Source organism: Myotis daubentonii, chromosome 12 (assembly GCF_963259705.1).
Source record: "Myotis daubentonii chromosome 12, mMyoDau2.1, whole genome shotgun sequence".
NCBI lineage: Eukaryota > Metazoa > Chordata > Mammalia > Chiroptera > Vespertilionidae > Myotis > Myotis daubentonii.
Genome location: NC_081851.1, coordinates 49359914 through 49374732, shown reverse-complemented (window position 1 = coordinate 49374732; position 14819 = coordinate 49359914). Strand labels below are relative to the sequence as shown.

The 14819-nt window shown below is 36.2% G+C and overlaps 1 protein-coding gene across 9 annotated transcripts in view; it reads right to left on the bottom strand.

Moving 5' to 3' along the window:
* The window catches only part of CCDC88A (coiled-coil domain containing 88A), a 112357-nt gene that overhangs the window by 30511 nt on the left and 67027 nt on the right, over positions 1-14819 (bottom strand). For 7 of the 9 annotated variants that reach the window (XM_059659792.1, XM_059659794.1, XM_059659790.1 and 4 more), the window contains exons 13-17: positions 12966-13150; positions 9618-9755; positions 6912-7982; positions 4737-4864; positions 3622-3763 (exon numbers count right to left, since the gene is read on the bottom strand). In XM_059659792.1, coding sequence (XP_059515775.1) covers positions 3622-3763; positions 4737-4864; positions 6912-7982; positions 9618-9755; positions 12966-13150 — 1664 coding nt within the window. The remainder of the gene's footprint in view (positions 1-3621; positions 3764-4736; positions 4865-6911; positions 7983-9617; positions 9756-12965; positions 13151-14819) is intronic. The other 2 variants (XM_059659791.1, XM_059659797.1) reach the window with 1 other exon arrangement.

Below are 14819 nucleotides of genomic sequence, written 5' to 3'. Positions count from 1 at the left end.
GCTCTATCTATAGCTGATTTAGAGATTTCAGAGATCCCCATATAAACAACAATTAAAAATTTGACACAGTATTAATTCCTCTTAAAAAGAGATCTAAATTAAAACTGCATGTAGACACTTGCCCTTTTATGAAGGATATGTTGCCCAGAACGAGCTGTGTTAAATAAATTAATGATTTCTTTATTGAGATCTGAATCTATCACATATAATTACTATAATTTATTTTATGAAGACTGAGCAATCCAAGGTTTTCTGGTATGACTACAACCAGATCCTACTTTAAGAGAGCCAACTCAAAACTAGCAACTTGGTCATCTTACATTACCAAAATTGCTGATTAACTTAAATAGCTCTCTTCAATTTGAAATGATTATTGTTATACTTATCCTGAATCACTAGTTTATCCCAAGATACATTTATCATAAATTTCTAAATTAACATAAACTGTATATTAAGGCAAGGACAAATATTTAAAATAATTCAACATTTAATGCAAACCTTAAGAAAGCTTATAATTCAACAATAAAATTTGCTACTATTAAGTTAGAAAATAATGATGTGAGACTAAAGAAAAAGATGCCAAAATAGAATGTAATTTAAACCTTGGCAAGCGATCTAATAGGTGTTCTGGGATCCAACTCCCCCCTCCCACTTACTTTTAACACCCTAGTAACATAGATGGGTGACATCATTTCTGGTCTCCTATTTTACATTAATTTCCCACAGGTCTTTTCACCCCTAGGCTTAGAAAGGTTATAGACATATGCCATTAGTAAGAAGAACTGAGAATAAAACTCAAAAGCTTCTTCCCTAACCAGTTTGGCTCAGTGAATAGAGCATCGACCTGCGGACTCAAGGGTCCCAGGTTCAATTCTGGTCAAGGGCATGTACCTTGGTAGCGGGCATATCGCCAGTAGGGGGTGTGCAGGAGGCAGCTGATCGATGTTTCTCTCTCATTGATGTTTCTAACTCTCTATACCTCTCCCTTCCTCTCTGTAAAAAATCAATAAAATATATTTTTTTAAAAAAAGCTTCTGATTTTTAGACCATTATTCTTACAACTAAGTTTCAAAAATGGTTTCTTTACCTTATGTATCATTAATCAGAATCTCTAATTTATGTTCACATAAACATAAAATATGATTTTTCATCAAGGTTTCTTAGCAGCAGCATATAGGTAGGATTTGCCTTTTTATCTAATCCATTAATCTCTGACTTTTACCTAAGGTATTAGACCTTTTATATTTAACTAGAGGCCCAATGCACGAAATTTGTGCAGGGGTGTGTGTGTGTCCCTCAGCCTAGCCTGCACCCTCTCCAACTGGGATATCCCTCTCACAATCCAGGACTGCTGGCTCCCAACCACTCGCCTGCCTGCCTGCCTTATTGCCCCTACCACTTCCTTGCCAGCCTGATTGACACCTAACTGCTCCCCTGCTGCTCCGATTGCCCCTAACTGCCCTCCCCTGCAGGTCTGGTCCCCCCTAGCTGCCCTCCCCTGCAGGCCTGGTCCCCCCCCCCCAACTGCCCTCCCTTGCAGGCCTGGTCACCCCTAACTGCCCTCCCCTGCAGGCCTGGTCCCCCCCCCCCAACTGCCCTCCCCTGCAGGCCTGGTCACCCCTAACTGCCCTCCCCTGCAGGCCTGGTCCCCCCCAACTGCCCTCCCCTGCAGGCCTGGTCCCCCCCAACTGCCCTCCCCTGCAGGCCTGGTCCCCCCCCCCAACTGCCCTCCCCTGCTGGCCTGGTTGCCCCAAATGTCCTCCCCTGTTGGCCATCTTTGACCACACGGGGTGGCCATTTTGTGTGTTGGAGTGATGGTCAATTTGCATATTACCTCTTTATTAAATAGGATGTGATTAGTGGTATGCTTTTATTTAAACCTGCCATTTGCTATTTATTTTCTATCTGTCCAATCTGTACTTTGCTCCACCTTTTTTATTTTCTTCCTTCTTTTGGATTTTTTATAATTCTATTTTTTATCTCTTTTGCTGGCATGTTAACCATACCTCTCTGTCATGGTATTTTTGTAGTTACTAGTACTTTAGAACTTATACTATTCATATTTAACTTTCATAGTCTATCTTGAAGTGATATACCTCTTTATGTATAGCACTAAAAGTTAGAACAGTATAATTACAGCTGAATACATGTTTATAGCAGTAAGCTAGTCCAATAGTAGTTATGCCAAAATGACTGGAAGTAAAAGATAATGATGGATTTTTAAGTCTCCACCTTTTAGACTAGAAATAGATATATACCAACCCATATCCAAACCTACTTATTTTCTAGCTGAGTAGCTTCATGAGTTGACTTTACTTGTAACCTAGTTATACTGCTCAATAGGGCAAAAAAAAAAAATTCAGGAAATAAAGCAGATTAATAAAATCTGGCACCAAATTTTATTTTATTTTTTGGATAATCCTTTATGTTAACTAAGCAAAGTTCTAGAATTTCTTCTACATAAATACTTGTTTCATGGTAATGTCTGAGATGAATACCAGCAGTGATGGTAAGGGCAAATAGGAAACAAAACCTTTTTCCTTTCTGCATAAGAAATTCATCTTCAGTTAACTTTCTCCAATTTCATAAAATTGGAATGTTCTACGTTACCAGGCAGGTTTGCTGAAGGGAAATAAGATCCCTGATTGGTAAATTGTATTTGGGCTGAAGCCATATCTTTGAACTTCTCTAAGTGCAGCAACTCTTAAAATTAGTAACAACTATTATGGAGATCTTAAATCTATACCTCTGGAGTTGTTGTAAGAGATGATAATTGCTGTGGAGCATGAAGTCTTAAAGCCAGGGCAGCTCCAACACACACCCAATACGAATCTCACTTGCACCTGAACTGTCATCTGGTAGGAAGATGATTCTCAGACAACCCCTGTGAAGAACACTGGACAGTGCCCTGCTAGCTACTTGTATTTCCTATGGTGTTCCGAACAAATGGTTCTAAATGTGGCCTGTAGTAATCTTACAAGTTTTAATGTTTAGTTACTATAAAACCATTCAAGGGAGCAATGCAGAGACGATAAGAGGAAGAATAAATCAGAATACGATACTCACAATCTAGTATTATATTAACTCAATATAGGGCAAGTCTCTTCATATTCAATTTATTCATGCAGAGAAAACAGTTTTGTTTAATTCACCAAATAATTCTAAATATCACAAGAAAACAGATCTTGAAAAATACTCTCAACTTTATAAGAGGATGACATATGATTTCCCTCTACTTGGTGTTCTCACACTTACAAATTTCCTATCAAACTTTTACCTGGATTCTCAATAGGAAAAGGGTGTCAAAATCAAGTGCCTGTCTCTCATTGAGACCTTTTACCCATAAAATAAGCCTGCCTTTTCCCTATCCCAACATATCAGTTCTGGTATGTTCCTAACTGCATGGGTGACACACACACGCATGAAATAGGATTGAATCAATTACAGTGTATAGACAAAATATAGTTTGTCATAAACTACATGGCAAAAATCTGTTTAAGAACACCCTCAAATTTAAGAAAAAAACAAAATATTAATAAAATATTAAATTTTTATTTTCTATTTTATAATTTTCTCTCCAAATATTTAACAATTAAAATTATTTCCAAAGAAATCACTTACTGTTTTAAGTTCTTGGCGCAATTGCTGGTTATAATTTGTGGATTCTTCTAATCGAGCTTCTAAAGCAGCAATTTTTTCCTCTTTTATTTCAAGGGACTTCTTTAGAGTGGATTCTAATTTTGATTCCAAAAGTTTGTACCTACTATCCAAGTACAAAAATAGCAAAGGATTGTTACTGGAGGTCAGAAAATTATTTTTAAAGATAATTTATGACTACAGATATTGGTGCCATAAATAGATCTTATAATTTAAGCGGCAAATTAAATTACTCTCCTCTTACTGCCCCAGTCTCCCCCTCTTAAACTATTCCTGGGAATGAAGAAACAAAAATCACTAAGTAAACAGAGCTTTAAATTTTTGCCTAGGTTGTCTAAAGCAAAAATTATCTAATACTCAAACAGGCATTATATTTCTATTAGTTTTATAAGTCTCAAAACATTTATTTTAGTTTTATAAGAATAGAATCTATAGAAAGTAAAGGATTATTATATTACCAAACACTTGTCTACACTATTAAGTGTAAAGTATTTATATAAGAACATATTCATAGTTAAGACTTGAAACTCACTGAAGACTTTGTCTACAGGGTATAAAGTATATGCAGACAATAGGGTGGTGAAGGCCTGGTGTGGTGTGGGGGGGAAGAGTGCGAGCTAGAAGGGGTCAAAGAAAACCAAAGGGACATATGTAATACTTTCAACAATAAAGATTTAAAAATAAATAATAAACGAAAGAATTGAGGCATTTGAGCACATAATCAAATAAAATATAACTTGCTTAAATTGCATATTTCACCAGAGATGGGTTTGTTTGTTAATTTCTCATTCTACTTTCACATGCAATTATAGCCTTAGATCTTCTGCTACGTCACTGACAAACTGTGTTTATGTAACATTTTAGCATTTTTTTCTTAGACAGTATTAGGCTGTCTTTACCCTGATTTTTTACTTTTTAAACTTTTTTAAAAATTGATTTTAGAAAGGGAGAGGGAGAAAGAAACATTAATGAGAGAGCACCAACAATCAGCTGCCTCCTGCATGCCCTCTAATGGGGAATGAGCCCGGAACCCGGGCATGTGCCCTGAACGGGAATTGAACCAGTGACTTAATACTCACCTGTCATCTGTACTTTGCTCATCATGTAAGAGTCGCTCTTTATTTAACCCTATCTTCTCAAGCTCATGGGTTAATTTTTCAAGATCATTATTCATTTGTTGTGTCTTCAATTTTTCACTCACCAAATCCTTATTTTAAAAAGAATGCAAAACTCACATAAGTGTCAAGAACATAAAAGTCTAAGAAATTTAGCCAAGATTCTAATTACCACCCCCAGGAATACATATAACTTGAAGCAGAAAAGACAGAAATGTGATTGGACTTTCCCTTCCTCATTAAGAAGTAGTTATGAAACAATATAACATAGTCTAAACAGAATAGTTTTGTCTTTTTTTTGGCTAATACTTTTTATCTTTTTAATGTTTAAAACCAATGTAGAAACTATTTACTCTTTCCTTGTGAATCTACACCTCACATTTGACAACTGTGGGAAAAAACGCATATCCATTAATTTTTCAATAATAAGCTAGGACCTTAATGCATGTTTCTTCCTATACAACACCCTTTTCCCACAAGCACCCTTCTTCCAATGGAAGAGGATATAGGTCTGAAGAACTAGGGGCATTCTGAGAAGTGCAGGCACAAGGAACCTGTTGCTCATGTCTGTGAGACTACAGAAAAACAAAAGAAAAAAATGAATGTCTCATAATGGTCACTCTCCTCTCAATATCTCTTTAGCAGAAACACAGACTTTCCAAAGTGACTTATTACAAGAATGCTAAGACACTTTTAAATTGAACATAAAGGGTTATATATAGTACTAGGGGCCCGGTGCACGAAATTCCTGCACTGGGTGTGTGTGTGGGGGGGAGTGTCCCTCAGCCCAGCCTGCCCCCTCTCACATACTGGGAGCCCTCAGGCGTTGACCCCCATCACCCTCCAATCTCAGGATCGGCCCCTTGCCCAGGCCTGACGCCTCTGGCTGAGGCGTCCGGCTCGGGCAGCGGGGACCCGCAGCTGCAGCGGCCCCGCGATCGTGGGCTTCGCTTTAGGCCCAGGCAAGGGACCCCTAGCTCCCGGGACTGCCAGCTTCCACTGTGCCCAGCTCCCATCGCTGGCTCCACCCCTACTTCCTGCTATCACTGGCCAGGGCGGAAAAGGCACCTGATTCTCTGATCATGGCTGGGGGGCAGGGCAAAGGCGGCCCCAGGGCCGCCTTTGCCCTGCCCCCCAGCTCTTAGCTCCCCCCTGGGTTTCCGATCACTGTCAGTGGCAGGGGGCTTCTTCCTGCTTTCCCTTTCACCTCCCTGCATTGTGCCTACATATGCAAATTAACCGCCATCTTGTTGGCAGTTAACTGCTAATCTTAGTTGGCAGTTAATTTGCATATAGCCCTGATTAGCCAATGAAAAGGGTAGCTCGTACGCCAATTACCATTTTTCTCTTTTATTAGTGTTGATAGCATAGTAAAAGCAAAAACAAGCCAAGCATGTGATCTTCTGATCTACACCAACCACGTTTACAAGACTGTTCCCAGTATACTCCTAGAAATTTCAAATTTCTCAACACACAAATCTGAGCAACTACCAATTGTTCAATGTTGACCTTTACGTTCAATCTGATTTGTATTCTTTAAGCTTAGAGGTCAAAATTCATGGGGCTTTGGAGTCTGAAAGATCTGGATTTGAATCCAGTAATCCAATTCTGCCATTTATTAACTGTCATCCTCAAAAAATTACTTAATGTCTCTGAACCTGTTTTCTAATCTAAGATAATACCTATAAAGAATTGGTCATAAAGTTTATATATATATATATATATATATATATATATATATATATATATATATATATATATATATATATATCTTACAAGGTCCTTAGCCCAGTACTTGGCACAGTTTGCGTTTAATAAATAGTGGCTATGATGGGTCCCATTATACTTAGCATTCAGTCAAGAGTCTTGATCACATATTTTTAATATTATTTTCAAATAAAATTACAATGTAATAACTCAGATACCATATGGAAACTTAATTAGTACAAGATCTTAAAAATATAATATACATACACTTCTTAGTTTAACAAAGGCAGGAAAGTTGGAGACTTTCTAGTTATAATTCTAAATTTCTACTTTAGAGCCCTAAGTAGATGATACAAATTACTAATGGGTCCCAATAAAACTTAAAGCCTTGAATTAAAAATATTTGCCTTAAATTTAGGTAACTATACTTACCTCACGTAATGTAACCAAAGTTTTTATATCAATAGTTGCTCTTTTGACAAGCTCCTTATTTTCTTTCTCTAATTCTTTCAGACGAATGCAAGATTCTTTATAAATACCAATCTCTTTGAATAGAGTTTTGTTTTCTTTCTCCAAATTTCCAATTTTCACATTATTTTCTTCTAACGTGGTATCTTTTATTTCTGCTTGTTGTCGGAGTCTCTTATTTTCCTTCTCCAGCTGTTTCTTATCCTTCTCCAGTTGAGAAGTCTCTTGCTCTAGTGATTTATTTTCTTTTTCTAGCTGTTCTAGTCTTTTGCTGGATATTTTTAACTCTTCTAGGTTTTTTTGCAATGTTTGATTTTCCATCTCTAAGTCTTGTAGTTCACTCTCTAACTGCTGAATTTTTTTATTGCTGTTCTCTAAAGCCTTCTGTAGCCTTTGATTTTCTGTATCTAAACCCTGGTAGCTAACTTCTAAGCGTTCTGATTTCTTGAATGATGCCTTCATAAGCTCTAAGCCCTTCTTAAGCTGCTCTTTTTCACTTTCCAGTTCTTTATTTTCTAGTTGCAGTTGAGCCATTTTCATGCTTGCACACTTCAAAGACTCCACGTTTCTTCGCAGTTCCAAGTTTTCCTCATCAAGTTGGGAATTCTCTTTCTCTAGAGATTCTAGCTGAAAAGTAAGGTTTTTAAAGCTATCCAATCTTTTTTTAAATTTCCTATTTTCTCTTTCTAGCTCTGAATTTTCTTGTTCTAAGGCCTCAATTTTTTCACATGTAATTTTTAAATTGGTTATCTTTTTCTGTAACAATTCATTTTCTTTTTCAAGATGATGCAACTCATTTTCAAGTTCTTCCGCTCGTTCTCCTTTTTCTTTATAATGTTCTAATTCTTTCCTAATTTGTCTTTTTTCAAATTCAATCTTGCTTAACTTGCTACTTGTTTCTTTGATAGATTCATGGAGAATTTTATTTTCTTTTTCAATGTCTTTCACCCTTGCTTCAGCACTTATTTGGGAGCGCTGCCTTAAGGAAGACACGGTTTGATTCAGATGTTCATTTTCCTGCTCCAATATTTTAATCTAATTTTAAAAGAGAAAGGAGAAAATTAAAAACATAATTGAATAAGAACTAAATATTTTAAACTATTTTTTAAAATATATTTTTATTAATTTCAGCGAGGAAGGAAGAGGGAGAGAGAGATAGAAACATCAATAATGAGAGAGAATCATTGACTGGCTGCCTCCTGCACGCACCCCACTGGGGATCGAGCCTGCAACCTGGGCATGTGTCCTTGACCTGAACCCTTTAGTCCGCAGGTCGACACTCTATCCACTGAGCCAAACTGGCTAGGGCAAGAACTAAATATTTTAAATTGTAGTTATTTCTTTTCAAAATCTAACAGGGAACTCGTAACATAAAAGGGTGCTAGCATTGTCTATCTTACTTTTAATTCTGACAAATATTTACTGAGAGACCATTGTATACGTGTACTGCCAGATCATTAAAGTTTGTGGATTTAGGGAGTTTGTAATATAAAGGAATGGTTAAGAGAGATGTGTTTAATATCAATAAAAATGATCTTCAGATTACTTAATTGCATGTTTCAAATTCAAATATGAGTATCAGGGAAATATACATACATATCTCCTTGAGGATATAAGCTTTTACCTTACACAAATAAATTGTTTTTTAATTTTTAAATATATATTTTATTGATTTCAGAGGAGAGAAAGAGAAACATTAATGATGAGAATCATTGATCAGCTGCCTCCTGCGCGCCCCCTACTGGGGTTGGAGTCCAAAAAACGAGCATATGCCCTGACCAGGAATCAAACTATGACCACCTGCTTCATAGGTTGATGCTCAACCACTGAGCCTCACGAAGCCAGGCACAAATAAATTTTTCAATGCCTATACACAGAGGATCCTTAGTAAATATTTGCTGTATCATATATGTGTGTGTGTTCAACCCCCCAAAGAATGCTAATTTGGAAACATCAAAATAACAAAATCCCCTGGTACATTTGAAAACTAATCCATTCAATTCATGGTATGGCTTAATATACTAGTAATAGTTCTCAAAATTTAGTGTTTTGAACAAGCTCCTGAGAACCTGATAAAAGTACAGATTCATACTTAGCTCTACAATTTTTGTTCTGTAGCTCTAAAGAAATCTCTAATTTTATAGGTGGCTTAAGGCTATCCCTAGATAATATAAAGCAAATCATTTTACATATAAAAAGTAAATACAAATATTAAGACAGCAAGTCAATCTATCCAGTTCTGTTTCCTCAAGCACGAGAATGATCAATAAATACTTGAAAATAAATCTGACAGTATCCAAGACGGTTGCTGCCACCACTTCTCCCTTTATTAGTGGGGCCAGAGCACAGTGGCATTTCTCCCAACTCCACTCCCATTTCTCCCAACTCCACTCCCATTTCTCTCCTCCACAGCCATTTTCCAGATACTTGAAAACACATGTACTGCAAAATGTTATACAATTATTATTCACACTGGCAATTTAAAAAATTCTAATCTTTCTCTTTAACTTTCCGAAAATACATAACATAGAAAGTGAGATAAACCAGTTACTTTAAAATTTAAAAGATTTCTAAAGTATTTCCTTTTAATATTATATGAACATTTATTTGCACAAACTAACTTTTGTTAATAAACTTTAAAATGCAATGCTTAATAAGAAATTTATGAACCTGTCTCTCTGAATTTTCTCTAAGCGTTTCAATCGTTTTTTCAAGCTGAGCCTTCTCCTTCATTAGATCCTTGCTTAAATTCTGACAATTCTGAAGACTTTGCTTTTCTTGAACAATCTCATTTTCAAGAATTTCAACCTGGAGAAAATAAGTCACAAAACAATATATCGTTAAGTATTTTAAAACAGTGGAACATATCAAAACAAAAGATAACCGTTGAATTAAAAGGTAAAATACAGTTTTAATACCCAAATGGTGAAATTTAGGAATTTAGTAGAGAAATTCAAGTAAAATACCATACTAATTTTAGCAGCTATATAAAATATGCAGGCTTGACTATGTTTCTTATCCTTTGCATCTTTCAAAGTAAATATCTACTTGTAAACACAAAGACAATCCAAGTGAATATATGATAATTATGTGCTATGTGAAGACTGTACAAGTCTTACTGAAAGGCTCTCTTGGCTCGAGTAAAATTGTAAAGTAAAATTTTATAGTCAAGGAATTTTGGTGTAGAAGAAGTAAGAGGAGAATATAAAAAACATGAAGGAAAAGATGAGAAATAATGGTATAAGTTTAATGAGGAAACAAGAAGGGACTTGGTTTAAAATAAAAAGAAAATGAGGAAAAAGGAGAATACTGGAGAAAAACAGGCTGCACAAAACTCCAACAAGTATTTATATTTTGGATTTAAGTTTATTTTCATTTGTACATTTTGAAGATACAATAAAGTATGTGGTTAATAAGTACAATAAGTATGAAAAAACAAATTTAAGTTCAAAATATGCTATAACTGATTTTCCCATTATTATACAACACTAGAGGCCTGGAGCATGAAATTCGTGCACCCAAGGGGGGGGGGGGTCCCCTTAGCCCGGCCTGTGCCCTCTCCCAGTACAGGAGCCCTTGGGGGATGTCCAACTGAGCAGGCCTAAGCCGTCAGTGGGACATCCTTAGCGCTGCCGCGAAGGTGGGAGAGGCTCCCACCACTGCCACTGCGCTCGCCAGCCGTGAGCCCAGCTTCTGGCTGAGTGGCGCTCCCCCTGTGGGAGTGTACTGACCACCAGGGGGAAGCTCCTGTGTTAAGTGTCTACCCCCTGTTGGTCAGTACATGTCATAGTGATCCGTCGTTCTGCCATTTGGTCAATTTGCATATTAACCTTTTATTATATAGGATATTCATCAAACCAGGTAATTTAAAAAATAAAGAAGATTTATTTATATAAAATATTCTATATAAAATATTAAGCTATCTAAAAATAGTTAATATTACCCATTTTTATCAATATTGAAGAACTCTAGGATTTTTAACAGTCTATATAAAGCAAGCTGGATTTTTCTTTTTAACATCAATGGAAGATAACCACACATGGAAAATAATCTCCCAATGCCTCAAAAGAATTGAGTCACAAATCTTATCCAATAACTCAGTTCAACATTCATTTACATGTTTTAGAAGCTTTTAGTTATAAATAACTAATAAATCTGGTTGTCCCATCATGATTAAAATATATGGATAACAGTTATTTAATTAAGTTCATATGTTGTTTTATATTAGTGGAATTCAAGTGAAACATTTAGTTTACAAAAGACATCTTTTATCCAATGAATTTGTGAAAAATTGCTAGAATCACTAAGAACTTACTAGACTTCAAAGCTAATTTCAAAATCAAATTATAATTCACAGATCCAATTATAATGACAACCAAAATAGAACTGATCCAAGTTCTAAATGGCCACTCCTACTTTAACACTATATTGATTGTCAAATGCTTACTAAGATTATTTGGTTACTAGACTAATGATGATACAAAATGTTTTAAATGAGTAAAAGTCTAGCCCTAGCCGACTTGACTCAATGGATAAAGCTTTAGCCTGTGTACTGAAGGGTCCTGGGTTCTATTCTGGTCAAGGGCACATGCCCAGGTTTTGGGCTCAATTCCCAGTAGGGCGTGTGCAGGAGGCAGCCGATCAATGATTCTCTCTCCTCATTGATGTTTCTATCTCTCCCTCTCCCTTCCTCTGTGAAATCAATAATAAATAAATAAAAATAAAAGAGTAAAAGTCTTGCAAGAAAATCAAGGAATCTTTCTCATTATCTAAGGCAGTGGTCCCTCAAAGCATGGTTCTAAAACAGCAGGATAAGCATCACCAAGGAACTTCTTAGAAATGAGAATTATTAGCCGCCCACTCCAAACCTACCAAGAACACAAACTCTAGGCATGAGACTCAGCAATCTGTGTTTTAACAAGTCCTGCAGGTGATTCTGATGCATACTAAAGTTCAAAAATCACTGGTCTAAAGGTTAGGGCGATTTTCATAACAAAGTCTAGAAACACAGAATATGTCAAAGGGAAAACTAGGCATGGTTAGGTGCCAAAACATTTTGTCATTGCAGAAAGCAAGGCAGCTCCCGAGGAGTGCGAAGGTTGTGTCATAAGGATTCAGGAAGCAGCTTTATTGGGACAGGAAGAAAAATAAATGCAGCGGACTGAAACACTTTAAATATTCTTAAATCCGCGAGTTAATAATGACACTAAAACAACAAACTCACTCAATTATCTCAGGAGGATATGAGACAACCAAGTCATTATTAGGAAACTGGAAAATAAAGGATAGGGTCAAACATTCATCCTGCTTTTCCCATAGGCTGTTCCTTAGAATAACCAATGGTGTTTTCTATAAACCAGTAGCTTTTAAAACAAGATTTTCCTTTATAGGAACACCCTATCTACCCCATTAGGAAGGGATGATATAATTAGAAAATCAGGATTTTGCAATCTCTGATTAAGGGATCCACGCAAATGATTTTCCATGACAGTATCACAAAAAGACAGACAACCAGACATGTGCCTCCTGACTGACATATGTACATACTCCTTATGAATACTTACTAAAAACTCAACTTGAATCTGATTAGGCCTCCAGTAAAACACATTAAAAAAACAAGTATAGGAGTTCACTTACTTTACATTTATAAATATTAAAAATTTCATAAGTTAAAATAATAAATGAGGGCACATTAGAAACTGGAAAATGTTTTACTACAGTGCTATTTATTTATTTATTTATTTATTATATTTTATTGAGTTTTTTACAGAGAGGAAGGGAGAGGGATAGAGAGTTAGAAACATCGATAAGAGAGAAACATTGATCAGCTGCCTTCTGCACACCCCCTACTGGGGATGTGCCTGCAACCAAGGTACATGCCCTTGACCGGAATCGAACCTGGGACCCTCCAGTCCGCAGGTCGACACTCTATCCACTGAGCCAAACCGGTTAGGGCCAGTGCTATTTCTTTATATTTTTACATACATTTTTTAAGATCAAACATTCATTTGTATTTACCTTTTTACTTAGTCTTTGATTTTCTTTTTCAATTTTCAGGATTTTGGAAGTGTTTCCTTCTGCAGAATCCATAGTACTTCGAAGCTCTTCTACAGTTTTTGTCAAACTCTGATTTTCCATCTCCAACTTCAGTAACCTACTTGATGTCAACTCACTCACCTCATGGCCCAAAGATTTCTGTGGTGCTATAATATTGAAAAAAAGGTCATTGGTAAACCTATAATTATTCTTTACTATTTAAAATGTTGAGTGTATATGCAGTACATCACTTGGTCCTTTATAAAAAAATTTATAAAGTTATACAAGATAGACACAATGATAAAAACAGAGATAAAAGACAGGTAAATACTACATTTTAATGCATCCTTAAGCATTCCACGAGGGTGGGGATGGGGGGTGGGGGGTGCAGACACAAAATTTAGACCAAAGAGACTAGAGTTCCAGTTCTAGTGCCATGAGAAATTAACGAACTGATAATATCAAGCCACTTTAACTTCAATGAGTCTTAGGTTACTTGTACAAATAGTTATGGTCCTGTGTATCTATAGTCATGTATGGTTCAAACAAGAAGTATAAAGTATATCCCATGCCACACTTTCAAAAATTAAAGAAAGACAGTTAAAGGAGAGGAAATCCTTATCTAATTCTGAAAAAGGCAAGACAGTATACACTGGTTACCTTGAAAAAGTCTTTCTCTAAAGAATCCCTATTACACTAAGTGTAAAGAGCAACATCTACTCCATTTTATCAAGGAAACCCATCTTTCTAAGTAGATTACAACATTACATGTTTTAAAATAAGAAAACTGTTTCTAATTCTGTAAATGATACTCTCCAGGAAGCCACAAAGAATTATATTTTAATAATCTTATAGCAGACTCATTGAATATTTTGATGATATAAAAACATTAGGATTTACAAATGAAATATGACGCCTAGAATTTATTTTGAAATCCTAGATTTTAGGAAGGGCAAAGGGTAGAGGTATGGGAGGGCATTTCTAGGTCTGCAAACTTTTATGTATGTTTGAAATTCTCCATCATAGAAAAGCAAATAAACACACACACACACACACACACACACATCCTCACAAGCATACATTCTTTACAACATTAGGTATGGTAAAATATCCCCCAGATTTTATTTTTTTATATTTTTATTGATTCAGAGAGGAAGGGAGAGGGAGAGATAGAAACATCAATGATGAGAGCGAATCATTGACTGGCTGCCTCCTGCACACCCCGTACTGGAGATCAAGCCCACAACCAGGCATATGCCCTTGACCGGAATTGAACCCAGGACCTTTCATACCGCAGGCCGACGCTTTATCCACTGAGTCAAACCAGCTAGGGTGTCCCCCAGATTTTAAGTAGAGAATTCTTATTTCCAGCTTTTGTTCTAGTCACATATTGTTAATCTTTTATTAAAAGCTGGTATACTAGACAGTCATTGACTTTTAAAATTCTATTAGTTGTCCATTTCTTCTCTAGTAAAACTCTAGTTAATGACTTGTAGTTATGCATTTCAAATTAACAAGATTAGGCTAGGTCACAGCCACTGTTCTCAAAACTGCCTGGTAGTGGTGCAAGAACAGACATGTAGACCCATGGAACAGAACAGAGAACCCAGAGATCAAACCAAGCCATTATGCTCAATTAATATTTGACAAAGGAGGCAAGAGCATACAATGGAATCAAGACAGTCTCTTCAATAAATGGTGTTGGGAAAATTGGACAAATACTTATACATGCAATAAAATGAAACTAGACCACCAATTTACACCATACACAAAAATAAACTAAAAATGGATAAAGGAATTAAACCTAAGATGGGAAACCATAAAAACCCTAGAAGA